This window comes from Anopheles moucheti, chromosome 3 (genome assembly GCF_943734755.1).
Source record: "Anopheles moucheti chromosome 3, idAnoMoucSN_F20_07, whole genome shotgun sequence".
NCBI lineage: Eukaryota > Metazoa > Arthropoda > Insecta > Diptera > Culicidae > Anopheles > Anopheles moucheti.
The window spans coordinates 29,249,048-29,262,565 of NC_069141.1; the positions used below are offsets into that span (position 1 = coordinate 29,249,048).

At 48.0% G+C, this 13,518-nt stretch overlaps 1 protein-coding gene across 1 annotated transcript in view; it reads left to right on the top strand.

Annotated features, from left to right (window-relative positions):
- Positions 1-437: 437 nt before the first annotated feature.
- The window catches only part of LOC128303191 (hormone receptor 4), a 51,452-nt gene continuing 38,371 nt past the window's right edge, over positions 438-13,518 (top strand). The window contains exon 1 of the mRNA XM_053040059.1: positions 438-506. Within this exon, the coding sequence (XP_052896019.1) occupies positions 438-506 (69 nt within the window). The remainder of the gene's footprint in view (positions 507-13,518) is intronic.

Below are 13,518 nucleotides of genomic sequence, written 5' to 3' on the forward strand. Positions count from 1 at the left end.
TTTGGTGTTGGCTTTGGTTGTTTTATGAGCCAAGCAATATCGTTTGATTATTAATTTCAATCAGGTGTTTGTGTAGCTGGAAATTATCCACCAAAAAAAAACATCCATCGCCCGTGTGTGATTAAAGTTGGCCGTGGAAAAGCAAGCGCACGGAGGTGGAAAGCGCACGGGAAAGTACGCCCAGCAGCAGCGAGAAGCATCGTGTTCGTGTCCGCCGGCGTAAGGAAGGACGGTCAAAGTGTATCTTCACCGTGCAGCAGGACATCAGCGGCCTCGACGTCGAGGAAGAAGACGTTGGCGGAGCAGGTGGTGGAAAGCGGGTCGGCGCGGTAGTAGGAGCGGACGGGAAGCGGCTGGTGGCGGTGGTGGCTGGAAGCGCAACACGGTCGAGGCGGCGGTGCAAGGTGGCGTCGGGGAAACCGGCAGCGAACCAAACTATGCTCAAGTATCTAACGCACAAGCTCCGCACACAATCAATCAACGATGAGAATCATGTCAATGAGAAGGTAAGTGAATACGTGAGCTGGTTGCAGTTGCTGGTCGGCTGGTTGCTGGTCGTTGCAGGCAATATGCACCTAGATGAATTGCATTGTGGTCATTTGTGGTAGTAACTTCGGATAAAGAGTTCCGGTAGAAATAAGTTTACTCCTCAATTGTAGATAAGGCCTGCTAAGGTCGTTGCCCCTAAAAGAAGTATTATTTTTGAATCGAACTAAAACAAGAACTTAAAGTTCTCAAAGTGAGCATTGAATAATTAAAAGGTAGAATCTGTTTGGAAAAGTAAAACATGCTTGTAGTAGTATTCTACTCTCGTTACCGGTTTCGAGGTTAGAAGACCATCGTCCTTATCCAGGACCTGCGGGTGTGTTTGTGTGCGTAAATTATGAGATGCATTTCTTCGACCAGCATGTAATGTCTCTCTCCATCGTACTCTCTTTTCACAAAGCGCCGGTAGCTTCAATTCTCACCGGTTGCTGCAACTAGGAAGGTTGCATAGTCCACATGTGCACACAGTCAACCTCTCAGCATACGTTAAACTTTATTGTGTTCTCTCTTTAGTAAATTCTGATGGCTATAGCAACCCGTGTTGTATTGCACAGGACATCTGAGTATGTAACCCAATATTGTGTAGATCTTGTGAGTCGGAGGAAATTCGTCGTAGTAATATAAAGATGGCGGTGTATTAGTAGCGGCTCCAGTTTTCACAAGGCAAGACCGGTCCAAAATCCCATCCGCATCCAACCTCTGTACGCATGACTGATTATCCGGCTACGAGTAAAAGTAGTCAAAAAAAAGGCAGAAAGGACTTCTTGAGGTTTTTGTGCTGTTAAAGAAGAAGAATACCAAGATTACTACTACTCCATTGCATTTTCTAATCTCGCTTTGGAATCGAATTAGTAATGGCCTAATTCATGTTGATATTTCAACAGTCAATCAGAAGAATGACATCTGTCAAACGTGACGTTTCTTAAAATTCTCACTTTTTACGGCTTCAATTTATGTAGTGTCCACGGAATAAGTCCCTATTCTGCGTAAAGAGAGCATGTAGTCCAGCTGAGATTAGAACCTAAACCGGAGCGTGTTGTTGAATTGTGTATTTTCGTCTTTGCTATTGTGCCGCTCGCAAGATCTTCAAATAGTTCGTATGAAATGTACTTGTCTGCATCCATGTATGTAACGTAACACCTTCCGTTATTATTGTTAATCAAATGGTCCTCATCAAAAATAATCTTTCTTCGAATTGTGCATAAAACACTATTTGCTTGATGAACTGTACCATATTTATGAATAAATTCCACTTAATTTGCCAGACAAACAATTCCATGTACCAACGCATTCAGGGCAACTTCAATAATCTACTTACTCTCTAAAAACATTTCTGGATAACCGTTTGTTTGTTCGCAAGTTCATTGAAATGTTTACTTGCAGGATGTTACATTCGCATCAGACACATGCTGGAGGACATTTTATGCAAACTAAACCGTTCGTGGAAAGCTATTGCAAACTCTCCTGCATATACTCCCTCGGGCCAGTAACCTTCGGTGCAAAAATAACACCTAGCCACCACCTACACATAGACATCGCTGCCATCGTGAATGCCATTGTTGGCCTCTCATTTTGTGTATTTTTTTGTTATGCTGGTATGGTGGTACACAAGGACGGGCCCGTCTAAGCTGGTGGGCTGTTGGTCGTCCTGGCTGGCTGTACATTACACAATGGGTGCGCGAGAATGGTTCGCAATGGAGAATCCTTGAAATCGGATACTCGCACACTACTTCCCACTTTGCCAATCGTTTCCTCGTAATGCTACCGTGCAGGGTGCGTGTGCTCTAGTCGATCGAATCGGTGCCTTTTTTCACTGCCTTCGCATACTGCTGATGTAACAAAAATGGTCTCCGAGTGAGTTACTTTGTCCTTTGTGTGCGAATGATGGAGCCTATATTTTATGCGGTGCGTGTACGGAGAATACCGCTCCACTTGGCCGATGATGAGTGAAAGTTGCGAAGCTTTGTGAAGCGTTTCATTCAAACCGCGTTACGCGATGCTGGTACGCGCGGAGGTCTACACCGATACGCGCATGACCCTGCTAGAGTAAGGACACACCGACTATAACCGAAGCAAGGAGTAGCGAAAAAAAAAAAATAGCTCACATATAGAAACAGGATCATTGCTCCGATAGTAGGAAGAGCGAAACTACGACTACTACTGACGAAGGTTCCTCGCGTTCTGCCATCCGCTGTCGCGTCCTGCACATCTGCTTAGCTGCTAACAACCTCGGGGACAACGGCAAGGATCACTTTTGCAACAATATTGTCGGCCCTCCAGTTGGTATTGGTGCGGAATTGAGTTATTGAGTCGTGGAGTTTCCTGAGCGAGAATGAATCATTCTTCTTCTCTCTTTATCTCTCTGCTGTATCCATCTATCTCTCGCTCTCTCTTGCTATCTCTCTCTTTCTCTCACACTTTTTCCGTGGTGTGGGGTCGTTACAGCCACCCCACCGGTATCGAGTCCTGCCTTCCGGGAAATGGAATCGCCCCCGTAAAAGCAATTTCTGTAACAAAGGACACTCGCTAGGAGCAAGCATGAGTTCCGTGCGTGTCCTTCGCGGGTGCTTTACGCCGAAGGGTGCCGTATTTCGGCACGCGGGAGCTTTAAGCTCGCGTGCACACAACCACGAATGTGAGTGACTTGTTTAAGGTGAGCCGACAAAGTCACTGACCACTCACAGGTCCTTTTTCAGCTTGTTGGTGTGAGGATTGGGGCACCCCAGTTTGCCGGTGAGTGACCGATAAAAATGTTGAATGAGCAAGGACAAACGGACGAGCGTAGAGAAAGCTGTGCATACAGACGAAGGAAAAGAAAATAAAACAGAAACACGGCTAAGCGTACGGGAATGAGAGCTTGTATCTTGGCGTATCTCTCGTGTTTCGACGCTGCGAGGTTCGTGTAAATGGTTGGAGCAGCATACCAGAACCGAAAGAGATAGCACGTGGACGAATGAGGAAAACGCGAACAAGTAACGATGGGGAGGGGGGGGAAGGATGCGGCGGTACGTTTTGGGGCAATTGACGACAATGATTTGGGGTTCGTCCTTCCAGTATGGTCCGGACCGTTGCATCGCGCAAGCCATTCGGTAACGTCGGAAGAGCAAACCTTGATGCGAACGCTTTATAAAAGCCCATCAACCTCGGCACACCAACTCCACGGTGTTTGTGGTTTTTGCCTGGGCATTGGTAGCCTTCCTGCCCGTGCAGAATCTGCTGCAGAAATTTGCAACGGCCCGCGGTTGGCACCGTTTGCCGGGCGAAACACCCCCAATTCGGGGGTGAAAAAGCCAATCCGAGCATAACGTCGGCTGGGAGAAGTGGGACGTAGAACGCAACGCAGCGGCAGCGCGAGAAATCCGGTTGGCAAAGAACCACACCAAGGGGTTTTGTTGTATCGTATCGATGGCATCAACTCGGCACGGAATGGTGAGCCCCATCGTTCCGTGGGCTCGCGTACACACATCGTCAGTAGTGTGCCGAGAACTCGTGCAGTGCGGTGTGCTGTAGAAATCTTGCTCGAAGCAACTTTGCGACTCGCGGCCGAACAAATACCGGTGCAAGTGTACTCCTCGTGCCACCATTTAGGCTAACTTGATCACACTGAATTCCTATTCTAGTGCCTTTTACCGAGTGCGTGGGTGTTTCTGTGAAGGTACCCCAATCTCCTTCTCCACCGCTAGGAGGATGTCCCCGATCGATCCCTTTTTCCGATAGCCTGACATCCTCCGAAAAACCCCCAACGCTGCACTCCAAGTGGTGTACCGGTCGTGGCAGTCGTCCAGTTGGTGAGTGCTGATCGAAAGCGAAAGTGTCAAATCCGTCGAGAGATACGCAGGAGATTCGGCACAGGAACCCGCACCAACTGGAGAGCTAGAGAGCGAACAAGAAAGGAAAAAAATAACTGGTGAATCAAGAACGGAGGTTGGTGAGCGAAAACGAGAACGAGCGATACGCGGTTTCCATCAAAAGGGCCGTAGGTTTCTGGGAAGTCCGTCACCGAATCCGTCACCGTGCCTAAACGCCATTAGTAGTAGTAGCAGCAGTAGCAGCAGCAGCAGGGTCGATTCGTAAGGGAAATACCGTGCCCAGGACATTCGATTACTGGTTCGGACCAGTGCCGGAGAAAGCTTCCACTTTTCCACACGAAGTTTCGTGCGTGGGCCCTTCGGGAAGGGGTGGACTGTACGTACGTAATATGTACCGTGTGGTCCACGGAGTGTCAGCTGTGAGTTTGCTAATAATGTGTGCAGCCCCATCCTAAGTGGACGTTCTAAACGCACGTAGGTGTGCGGATGTGTGTGAGTGTGTGTATCTACTTAAGGATGACTTTGTAGGGATTCGTAAGGATCGGCCATTCAGCGGTATAGAAAACCCGCTAACAGCTACGTTTGGGGTTGGATAGTAGGACAAAGAAAAAACCCCCGAGAGGACAGATAGAGAACACCAGAACCGACCGTCTCAGTGTTTGTGTGTCCTCTCCGTGTATGTGTGTCGGTGTGTATGTGTGCTTGGAGTAGAGGAAAATCAAGAGCGTGCGAACTGAGCGAAGGGAGAACGTACTCTAGCATTCTTTGTTGTGTTTGCCGAAGGTGACTTTGGAAGTGTCAAGTACGAGTACTCGTATGTGTGCCTCCGTGTCTACATAGTGTCATTCCAGCACATACCGGTGTTTTTTTTTTCTTGGTTTAATTTTTGCTTCACTTTCCTGTTCCGTTTCAACCCGCGCACCACCCGGCAAGTGCTACGACTGGCACTGGCATCAGCAAGCAAGTCAGTAGCAAAATGCCAGGCTTGTTTCCATCGAGCGTAGTAAGTACAATGGTTCAATCGTTTTTTCCCGGATTTTCCATTTTCCTTCCCTGGGCTGGAGCAAAGTGCCTCGTAGCGGTGCCCTTGAAAACTCGTGTGCAAATCTAATCAACGGCAGCGACCCGTCATCAGCATGCCACACTATCCTTCTTGCCGAGGGTGTGCACGCGCGTGCACGTGTGTGTGTGTGTGTGTGTGCTTCAGAAGTTTAATGTAACTTCTCTTCCCCGGTCAGGATCTTGAGATGCTTCCCCAGATAAGCGGAGATCCCAAAACCGTTCTTGGGGCCCATTATTTCTCGACAGTGACATTTCCAGAGCGAATCCTTCCGTCACTCCGCAAAGGGGCCCGAGCCTGATAACCTCGGGCCACTATAACACACCTGGGAAAGGATGTGTGAGAGTGAGGTATCGCCTCGTATCGCCTTCGTCAATGTCAGTTACCACGGCAAATCAGTGGGCAGGAGTGAGCATCAAGCTCGTAATTTAATGCCTTCCCCAAAAGAAGAAGACTCCGGCATGACATATTCTAGACAACTTCTTGGTCGAAAGCATGTACGGTAATTGGGCATTAGTTGAAGCGATTGGTGTAACCTGCGACTTTTTCCCCAAAAGTCCACTTCCCAGTATCGATCATGACTCTGATGTCGCCACTAAACCGATGGGTTGCTAATGCTCATTCAGCTTCAGGTTCTGCGTAGTGACCTTGTGAGCAAAATCCCGAACCTAAGTACACCAAGTGTCTTATGCGGGACAGTTGGATCTCGTTTGATCACTCGCGGCCTGCTGGTGTGGAATTATTTTTTCCACGAACCTATCTCTCTTTCTCTCTGTCTCCCTCTCTCGCTCTATCTCTTCGAACCTGTCTGCCTTACCGATCCCTGCTTGCTGCCGCAGCATCATCAGCATCTGGTGAAACGTAATTTTACCACCCGCCCGCGAATCACGACCCTTCGGAGAAGGTGGGAAGATAAGGGTCGCCGTGTGTGCACCATCCACCAATGGTGTACAAAACGAACGAGAGTGTGTACGGTTTTCCATCCGTTCAATCTGATGCTCTTGAACACGTACAAGCCCCACGGTGCGCTCTTGTCCCTGGCCCTGGCCAACGAAGACACCGCGAGAACTCCGGGAATAGGATGTAAGAAAAGGATCTTTTGCGACCCGGAGCCACCCGGAGCAACCCGGAGCAGCCGTCGGGTAGTCGTGGCCATCGTCGGGTGCCGCAAGACGTTCTCGTGTGTCGAATATTTGGTACGAAAGAGAAATTCGAGATTGCCATTTCCGCACAATCATCGGGTGGCCCCCTCCCCCTGCTGATGGTGGGATGCGCCGGAGCGAAAGAGAGATACAGCAGCAGAGCGTGATTCACGGCTGGAGCATTGATCTGGCGGGCGAGTTTGGCGGAGGCGATGGGTTTCGGATGGGCTGGCATGCCCGCTTTTCCTTTGGCCTTTCCACCATCGCGCGAGCGTAGCGTAGAGTAAGAAGCGTAGCGTAAAGCGTATACAACACGAACCGAACGCGCAAGAAGGTTCGAAAGGGAACAACCTCTCCAGGAGACTTCAAAGTCATCCCACTATACTATGCATACATACATACACACACATACACACCCGGTTGTTGGGTTCGGGTTCTCGTGTTCGGCTGCTGCTGCTGCTGCGCTTTGCGCATACTACGCGATGGCGTAGAAAATGTTATTTCAGCATTAGACGACCCTCCGGGAAGGCGAACATTGTAGGGTGCAGCGAAAGGAGGTGTGGAAAGGTGTGGAAGAAGTGGTGTTGTTTTTTTTTTATTTACAACCAACACTCACGTCCTTCCCGTCCCTCTTCCCCGGGGTGGTTGCCCCGTTGCGTGGCTCCCATTTCATTCACGGGCCACTCCAGCCGTAATGCTCTAGTTCCGTGGAGCGTAGTTTTTCCTTTTTATGAATCGACCGTGTTGTGGCCGCTCACCACTACTGGAAAATTTGGAACCTCTTGGTACGCTCACGTTCTCTCTCTCTCTCTCTCTCTCTCTCTCTCTCTCTCTCTCTCTCTCTCTCTCTCTTGTTGGCTGTCTCTCTTTTCAATCGACGCATCTTGCCAAGGTTGGAATGGCCTTTTCTTGCAAGACGTTACGTTTTCTTCGCATCGCAAGCCACGGTCGGTTCTCCAACGATGGGTAGTAATGGACTCTGCAGAACATTTTATTCTCCGCTCCCTTTTTAGGGTGGGTGATCTTTGCAAACTTTTCTAAGCTTTTTCGTGAATAGGGCTTTTGTTAGTTTATCACACAAAGTGCTTCATTTAGACGACGCCAGCAGGATATTGAGAGGTTTCTCACTATGTCTGGTGAAATCGTAACCATTTACACTGCCTTGCACACCTTGGAAGGTGGTAAGGTGTTCACGTACTTACAAGCTGTACAAATATCGTAGTTTCCGCTTCTTAAACTATTTTGTAAGAGAGTCGCTCTGGTATCCTGTCAGAACAGGAAAAAGAAAGATACAGCGGTACACTCCAATGATGTCTATGGTATTGACTTACAGAAGTTGATTCGTTTGGTCTTTTCAAGTCATCGATGATCTTTCCAAATCCCACATTGGACAGAGTGTCGTTTTGTTAGTTCTCCAAGTAGGTATTTCGAGTTTGCTCTCGAAAATTATCTTGCCACGAACGAATATCCGATCTAGAAGATCTTCAATTCAAGATCTTCGATATATTCGACCAGAGTTCGTCCCAAAGTAGAGAGAGAGAGAGAGAGAGTAAGATTTAACAACTATAAGAGATGTAGAACTACGTAATATACGATCTTACCATAAGAAAGCGCTTCTAGCAAGTAATATTGCACCTGATTCATGTAAATAAACCGTACGGCATTAATCTTCAGGGTCTCACACAAACGATAATTAACTTCCGTGTCACGGTAATAAGAATCTGTATCCTTTTTTTCGCCGAACATCACAATCCTCAAAATTAATCACGACGCTGCAGTTAAGCTGTCGGCAGTAGAGCTTCATTACCTCGCCCAGACTGTCATTTCCCGAAGCCAAATATCGCAGCGGCAGTGTTACACACACACACACCCTTGAAGGTGGAAGGCGGACAAGTTTTCATCTGCCGGTAACATGCACACCCATGCCAGTTTCCTAATCTCAGCCTCATTCTTTCCGTGCTTCCTGTTACACGTTCGGTTCATTTTCTCTCGGTGTGGCATGTCAGACGACATTTAAGCTAATCCTTGTTGGAGTAATATTAGGAAAACGGGATAATCCTCCGCCCTTTTTTTTTGGGGGGCTGGGTACAGTACGGTGAGCTTAACGGTCATCGCAGTAACGCTACCAGCCATGAATATGTCCTGTAACCGAGGGAGAAAGAGAGAGAGTCCCACGCCTTGGTAAAACGGGAACTAGGAAGAAAGCCAAGCAGACCAAAAAAAAATCGGGCACAAAATTTAGCTTCACTCGTGATTACCGTACCGTGAATGTCACGGGTTTTTGGAGTTTTTAGATGGGTGTGGGCTACCGTTTTTTTCCGCCCTTTCACTTGCCTATGTACTCTCTAGAGCCGTAGCGGTGTGTTTTTTTTTTGGTTCTCACTCGCTGTTACTGCTACTCTTTGAAACATAATCGTTTATTGCCACCCACCGGTTCGATGCTACCAACGGTCAGCATTATTGGCAAACTGCCCCAAACCTGCATCCCATGGGCTCGTGGGCCACGTGGAGCACGCTTCGCTTGGCCGAAGGAAGAGCACCCAAGTGCGAAAGGATGGGATCGATTTTTGTCGCCCTTGAAAGCCTCGAGTGGGTGAGAGAGGAGAGAGCGGCACGCATAGAAGGTGCTGTGTAACGGTCCGATTTGAAGGAGAACATAAAATAGGAATCCATCGTGGTTTTTTTTTTTCTCAAACACGAGCAAGCAAAAAAAAAAAAAGATATGAAGGCCCTTTACGGTCACAGGGCCGGAAGGCAAAAGCTGTGTGCTGGAAGCTGGAAATTTGATCGTGTTTCGATCGAGGGCAAACCGGACCCCAAGGAGCAAAAAAGTGGCAAGTTCATAAGAGCGTGAGCCTGACGTAAAGGATACTTACCGCTGCCTGTCGGTGGGTATATTTAGGGCATCGATTTTGGGGATGAGAGAGGGTGGGCTTTTTTTTTGTCGGTGTTCTGTTTTTGTTTGTAAGCGACATCAAGCCTATCTTTTAGTACGGTTAATTAATTTTAATAACCGACCTTTTTTTCCAGTGGCCATTCGTTAGGCAACACTGGGCTTGCGATAGGCAGGGGTTTGCCGGTTTTTCCCCCGCCCATGGCCGGTGTGTTCACAAAATTCGCGTTCGATAAAATTGCTTTGATGTGTAACACGATGAGGGCGAGTCGATGCTTTTGAAGAAGTTTGTAATAAAAAGCGCACTATTGATTATTACGCCGAATGTAATTAATGATGCCCCGCCGGGGGGGGTTTTTGGGTGGTCAGCTCCGTGACTGATCTCGGCTATAGATCGCTCAAAACACTGTGCCGCTTGAAATGTGTAGTGTGGTTTAAATTTAAACTGCCTGAGCGTGTAAACCAGCGGTAATTGGAAACGAATGTCATACAGTTAACGAGCAAATAAATTGTGTTCAATATTTTTCACCCATTCGTCATGCACGGCAAAAAAGAAAAGATCTGCCGGTGGTGGGTACGTGTTACCAAAATCTCCATCTTGATCTTGAGTCGCAGCAACAAAAACAAAACAAAAAAAACACGAAGCAATTTATGAAGCGCTTCCCAGTTTATGTATTGGTGGTGATGTGTTTTTGTGATGTGCTTGTTCTTAAATGAACATTCAATGTAGTATGAAGAATTGCTTCGTGAATGCATAAAATATGCGCGCATGCATTTTCGGTTGACAGAAGTAGTAAGAACAATTGGGCAAAAACACACGGCTCGACTTGGCCGTACGGAACTTAATGCAGTTTTCTGACGCTCGTTTGCTGTTTTTTTTTTTGTTGTTGGGGTCCCTCCGGAATGTGTTGTGTAGTTTGGCTGGGAAGGTAATAAATTTCGCCAGTTCACCCCAATGGTAATGGCTCACCGATTCTTTCTCTCGCTCTCTCTCTCTCTCTCTCTCTCTCTCTCTCTCTCTCTCTCTCTCTCTCTCTCTCTCTCTCTCTTTCTTTGGGGAGGTTTTTTTCCAGTTGGAGGTTACACACACCCCAAGCACAGTGATCAGGTGGCGTGAAAGGGATGCCCGAAACCGGATCGAAAACAATTTTGGGCAACACAGAATTGCACTGTCCAGAATTTTTCGGCCGGGGGGAGGGAAACAAGCTTTTCACGATTTTCTTGTTGCTTTTTGGTTTTTAATACTCTCCCTCTACTGGCGCAGCCCTTGGCTGGACAGCATTCGATTGTAACCATCGAACCTGAACGTGCTGTTGGTGTGCTGGAAGGTACACGGCTTTTTAGGACTTGCGATTAAGTGCCCGACAATCCATCGCAGATACGCGCAATGAGCAATGGAGCAGGAGACGGCGATGCTCGGATGAGGGTGGTGGGCATACAAGGGGAATAAATCCCCGACAACATCCCACCGGGCCGAACGTTTGCGTACTGAAGGACGAAGAAAGGTTAAACCGAAGCTCAATCAAATCAAAACGCTAAAGCGACTTCTTCCGTTGTTGGGGTGTTTCCTCACGAGAACCTGGAAGATGAAGGTGTGCTGCCCTTTAGGGATCCGCCCTACGTACTCGCTTCGGCAAGTGTGTGCAATTTTCTTTCCACCATTTCCTTTCATGTTTTGCTTTCGAGGACAACGCGCGACACTCTAACGGCAAGAGGTGGAAACACGCCGGGGCTACGGTTACTACGAGACACAGGAACCGGTTACGCTGAGCTTGGCTCCAATAATTCTCGTACTTTTGCCTTTCCAGCAATAAGCTGCAGGGAAGGGTGGTATGTCTGGTTGTGGCTTTACACCGATCGGTTGCAGCACCACTAGATGCACGGATCTAATTGCGACCAAGTATTACTGATTGGGTGAGTTTTCCACCCCCCCCCCCGCAGTAAGAAGTGTGCATCAAGGAGAACCCAGGGGTGTGTACGTCAGTATCTGAAGGACTTTTTACAACTAGCTCCGTTCCTTCTGCTAGGCCCGGGGAGGTCAACTTCACAATCTTCGTCCCATAATCGGTTTTGGCTCATTTCCCTCAAACCACTCCGTACGGGGTAGGGCTTACCGGTATGCCCATACGCGGGCGGTGAAGTTTGCGTGTACATACATAATCGTGACCAAGCGCGCACTCTACGCGACTAACCTCGAAACAACATCAGGTCTTCTCCCCCTCGCCCCCCGGACTATAACGAGCAAGCTCTCGGCAAGCTCACCGGGAACGTTCAATTGTCGAACGAGTTAAACCAGAAAATCAACCCAAACCTCCTCCCGTACGTGTGGCCACCATCCCACACCACCCAGGCGGTGTCACCGGTCGTCGGCTCAGCTGCTGCCGTACGGCTCGTCTGGCTGTCGCACCGAATGCGAATATCTTTTGCGTCACGACCGTGTGTGCAAAACAGCACAGCACCAGCAAGAAAAAGAACCAACCACCGACAATAACGAAAAAATATGCGATACTCTTGGGGGAGATGGGAAGGAATGGGAGGCATTCTGTTCGTACAAGATATCCTTCTTGTCCACCGGCTTCTGGTCCCTTTTCCCTTCTCGTACGGAGTGGGGGATATCTAACCGCGTACACGAAGGGAGTCAAGAATAGGATCGGTTCTGGGGTTTTTGGTAGCTTCAAGTTTTTCAAAACCCCGAAGAAGTTTCGAAGGGCTCTGGGAGATTGAGTTCATGATTTATGCGTTTTACACCGGGCTTCTCGCCGTTCTTTCGCCGTACCCCGTTTTGGGGTCGCACGACGTATCTGTGTGTGTGTGTGTGCATCCTTGTGGATGTATGCATGTGAAGCCAGAGCTATTATTTCTTCTTGCTTTAGGTTTTGTTTGGTCCGTAATGTATGTTGCCTCCGTACGGCCGTCAATTGGCAATGCCTTCTACACACGGGGTTGCACACGGGGTTCTCCCCGTTTCGGAGAGTTCTTTTGCTCCGGTCCGGTTTTCTTGCGCTCTCGGGCGGCCGGTTACGACCCAACCCAAACCGATGCAACCTCCCGCTTGGTTGGAGACCCACCCTCACAAGCAACGATACCGTACCACCCGGGCGAAACCGTGTTGCTCGCAGGGATTTAGGTTGTACGAGGTAGGTCGATTTAGTAGCAGGTCGATCGAGTTCGGTTGGGACGGGTCGTTTTGCTGGAGGTTGTACATTGTACCAGTATAAACAGCTCACCGGAGAGACAGCAGCGACAACATCCCGCAAGCTAACACGGTGTGTAGTGATCAACAGTGGTTCTAGAATCGGCTACTGTCGCATGTTCTATTCGAACTAGCTAGCGAAGGGAAAGATTGCTGTCCAAAAGGAAGGTGATATCGGTGGGTATTGTTTTCAATCTTGTTTAAATAACAAAACCGACACTGGATCAGTTTCCAGCACTGGGGGCGTTTAAAACCGGTACAGCGACAACTTTACAGCTACTGTCGAGGACGCTGTTTCTGACCCATTTTGGGTAAAAAAATGTCTGAAATTGATATTATTTCATCAATTTATTTATTCTTTCCTCAAGGCTCGTTAACCACTGAGTTAGTAAATAGTCGAAGATCACTTGTTTTGATTTTGAGGTTTTCTTAATAAATCCTTCTTGAATGCCACGATTTTCCCAATCCTTTGTGTTACTAGATTATTAGCTGTCCATTTGTATATAACATCAAGGAAAATGGAAAATTTCAGACCAAGATTTCTTTATGGCAAGAAAGGAATAGTAGGAGAAGTTCCAATAAGTGCGATGACCAATTCGACCAAAAGGCACGGAAGCAGTTAGTTTGTATTACTTGCGGTGTCGTGCGGAGTTCCAACCTTATCTGGTGGATGACGATCGTAGATATCAGCTGCACATCTTTGGCTTTCGGCCAATCGGCACTGGCTGTTGTGTCACGTTTCTCTTTCCTGCCCAGTTCTTACGATTTGTGACTTGTAAATTTGGATATCACCGTCCAGAATCACCGCATCTGTCTCTCTGTGTGCGTCACGTTTAATAATATTCCGAATTTTCAATTCCATTTCGTCGATCATG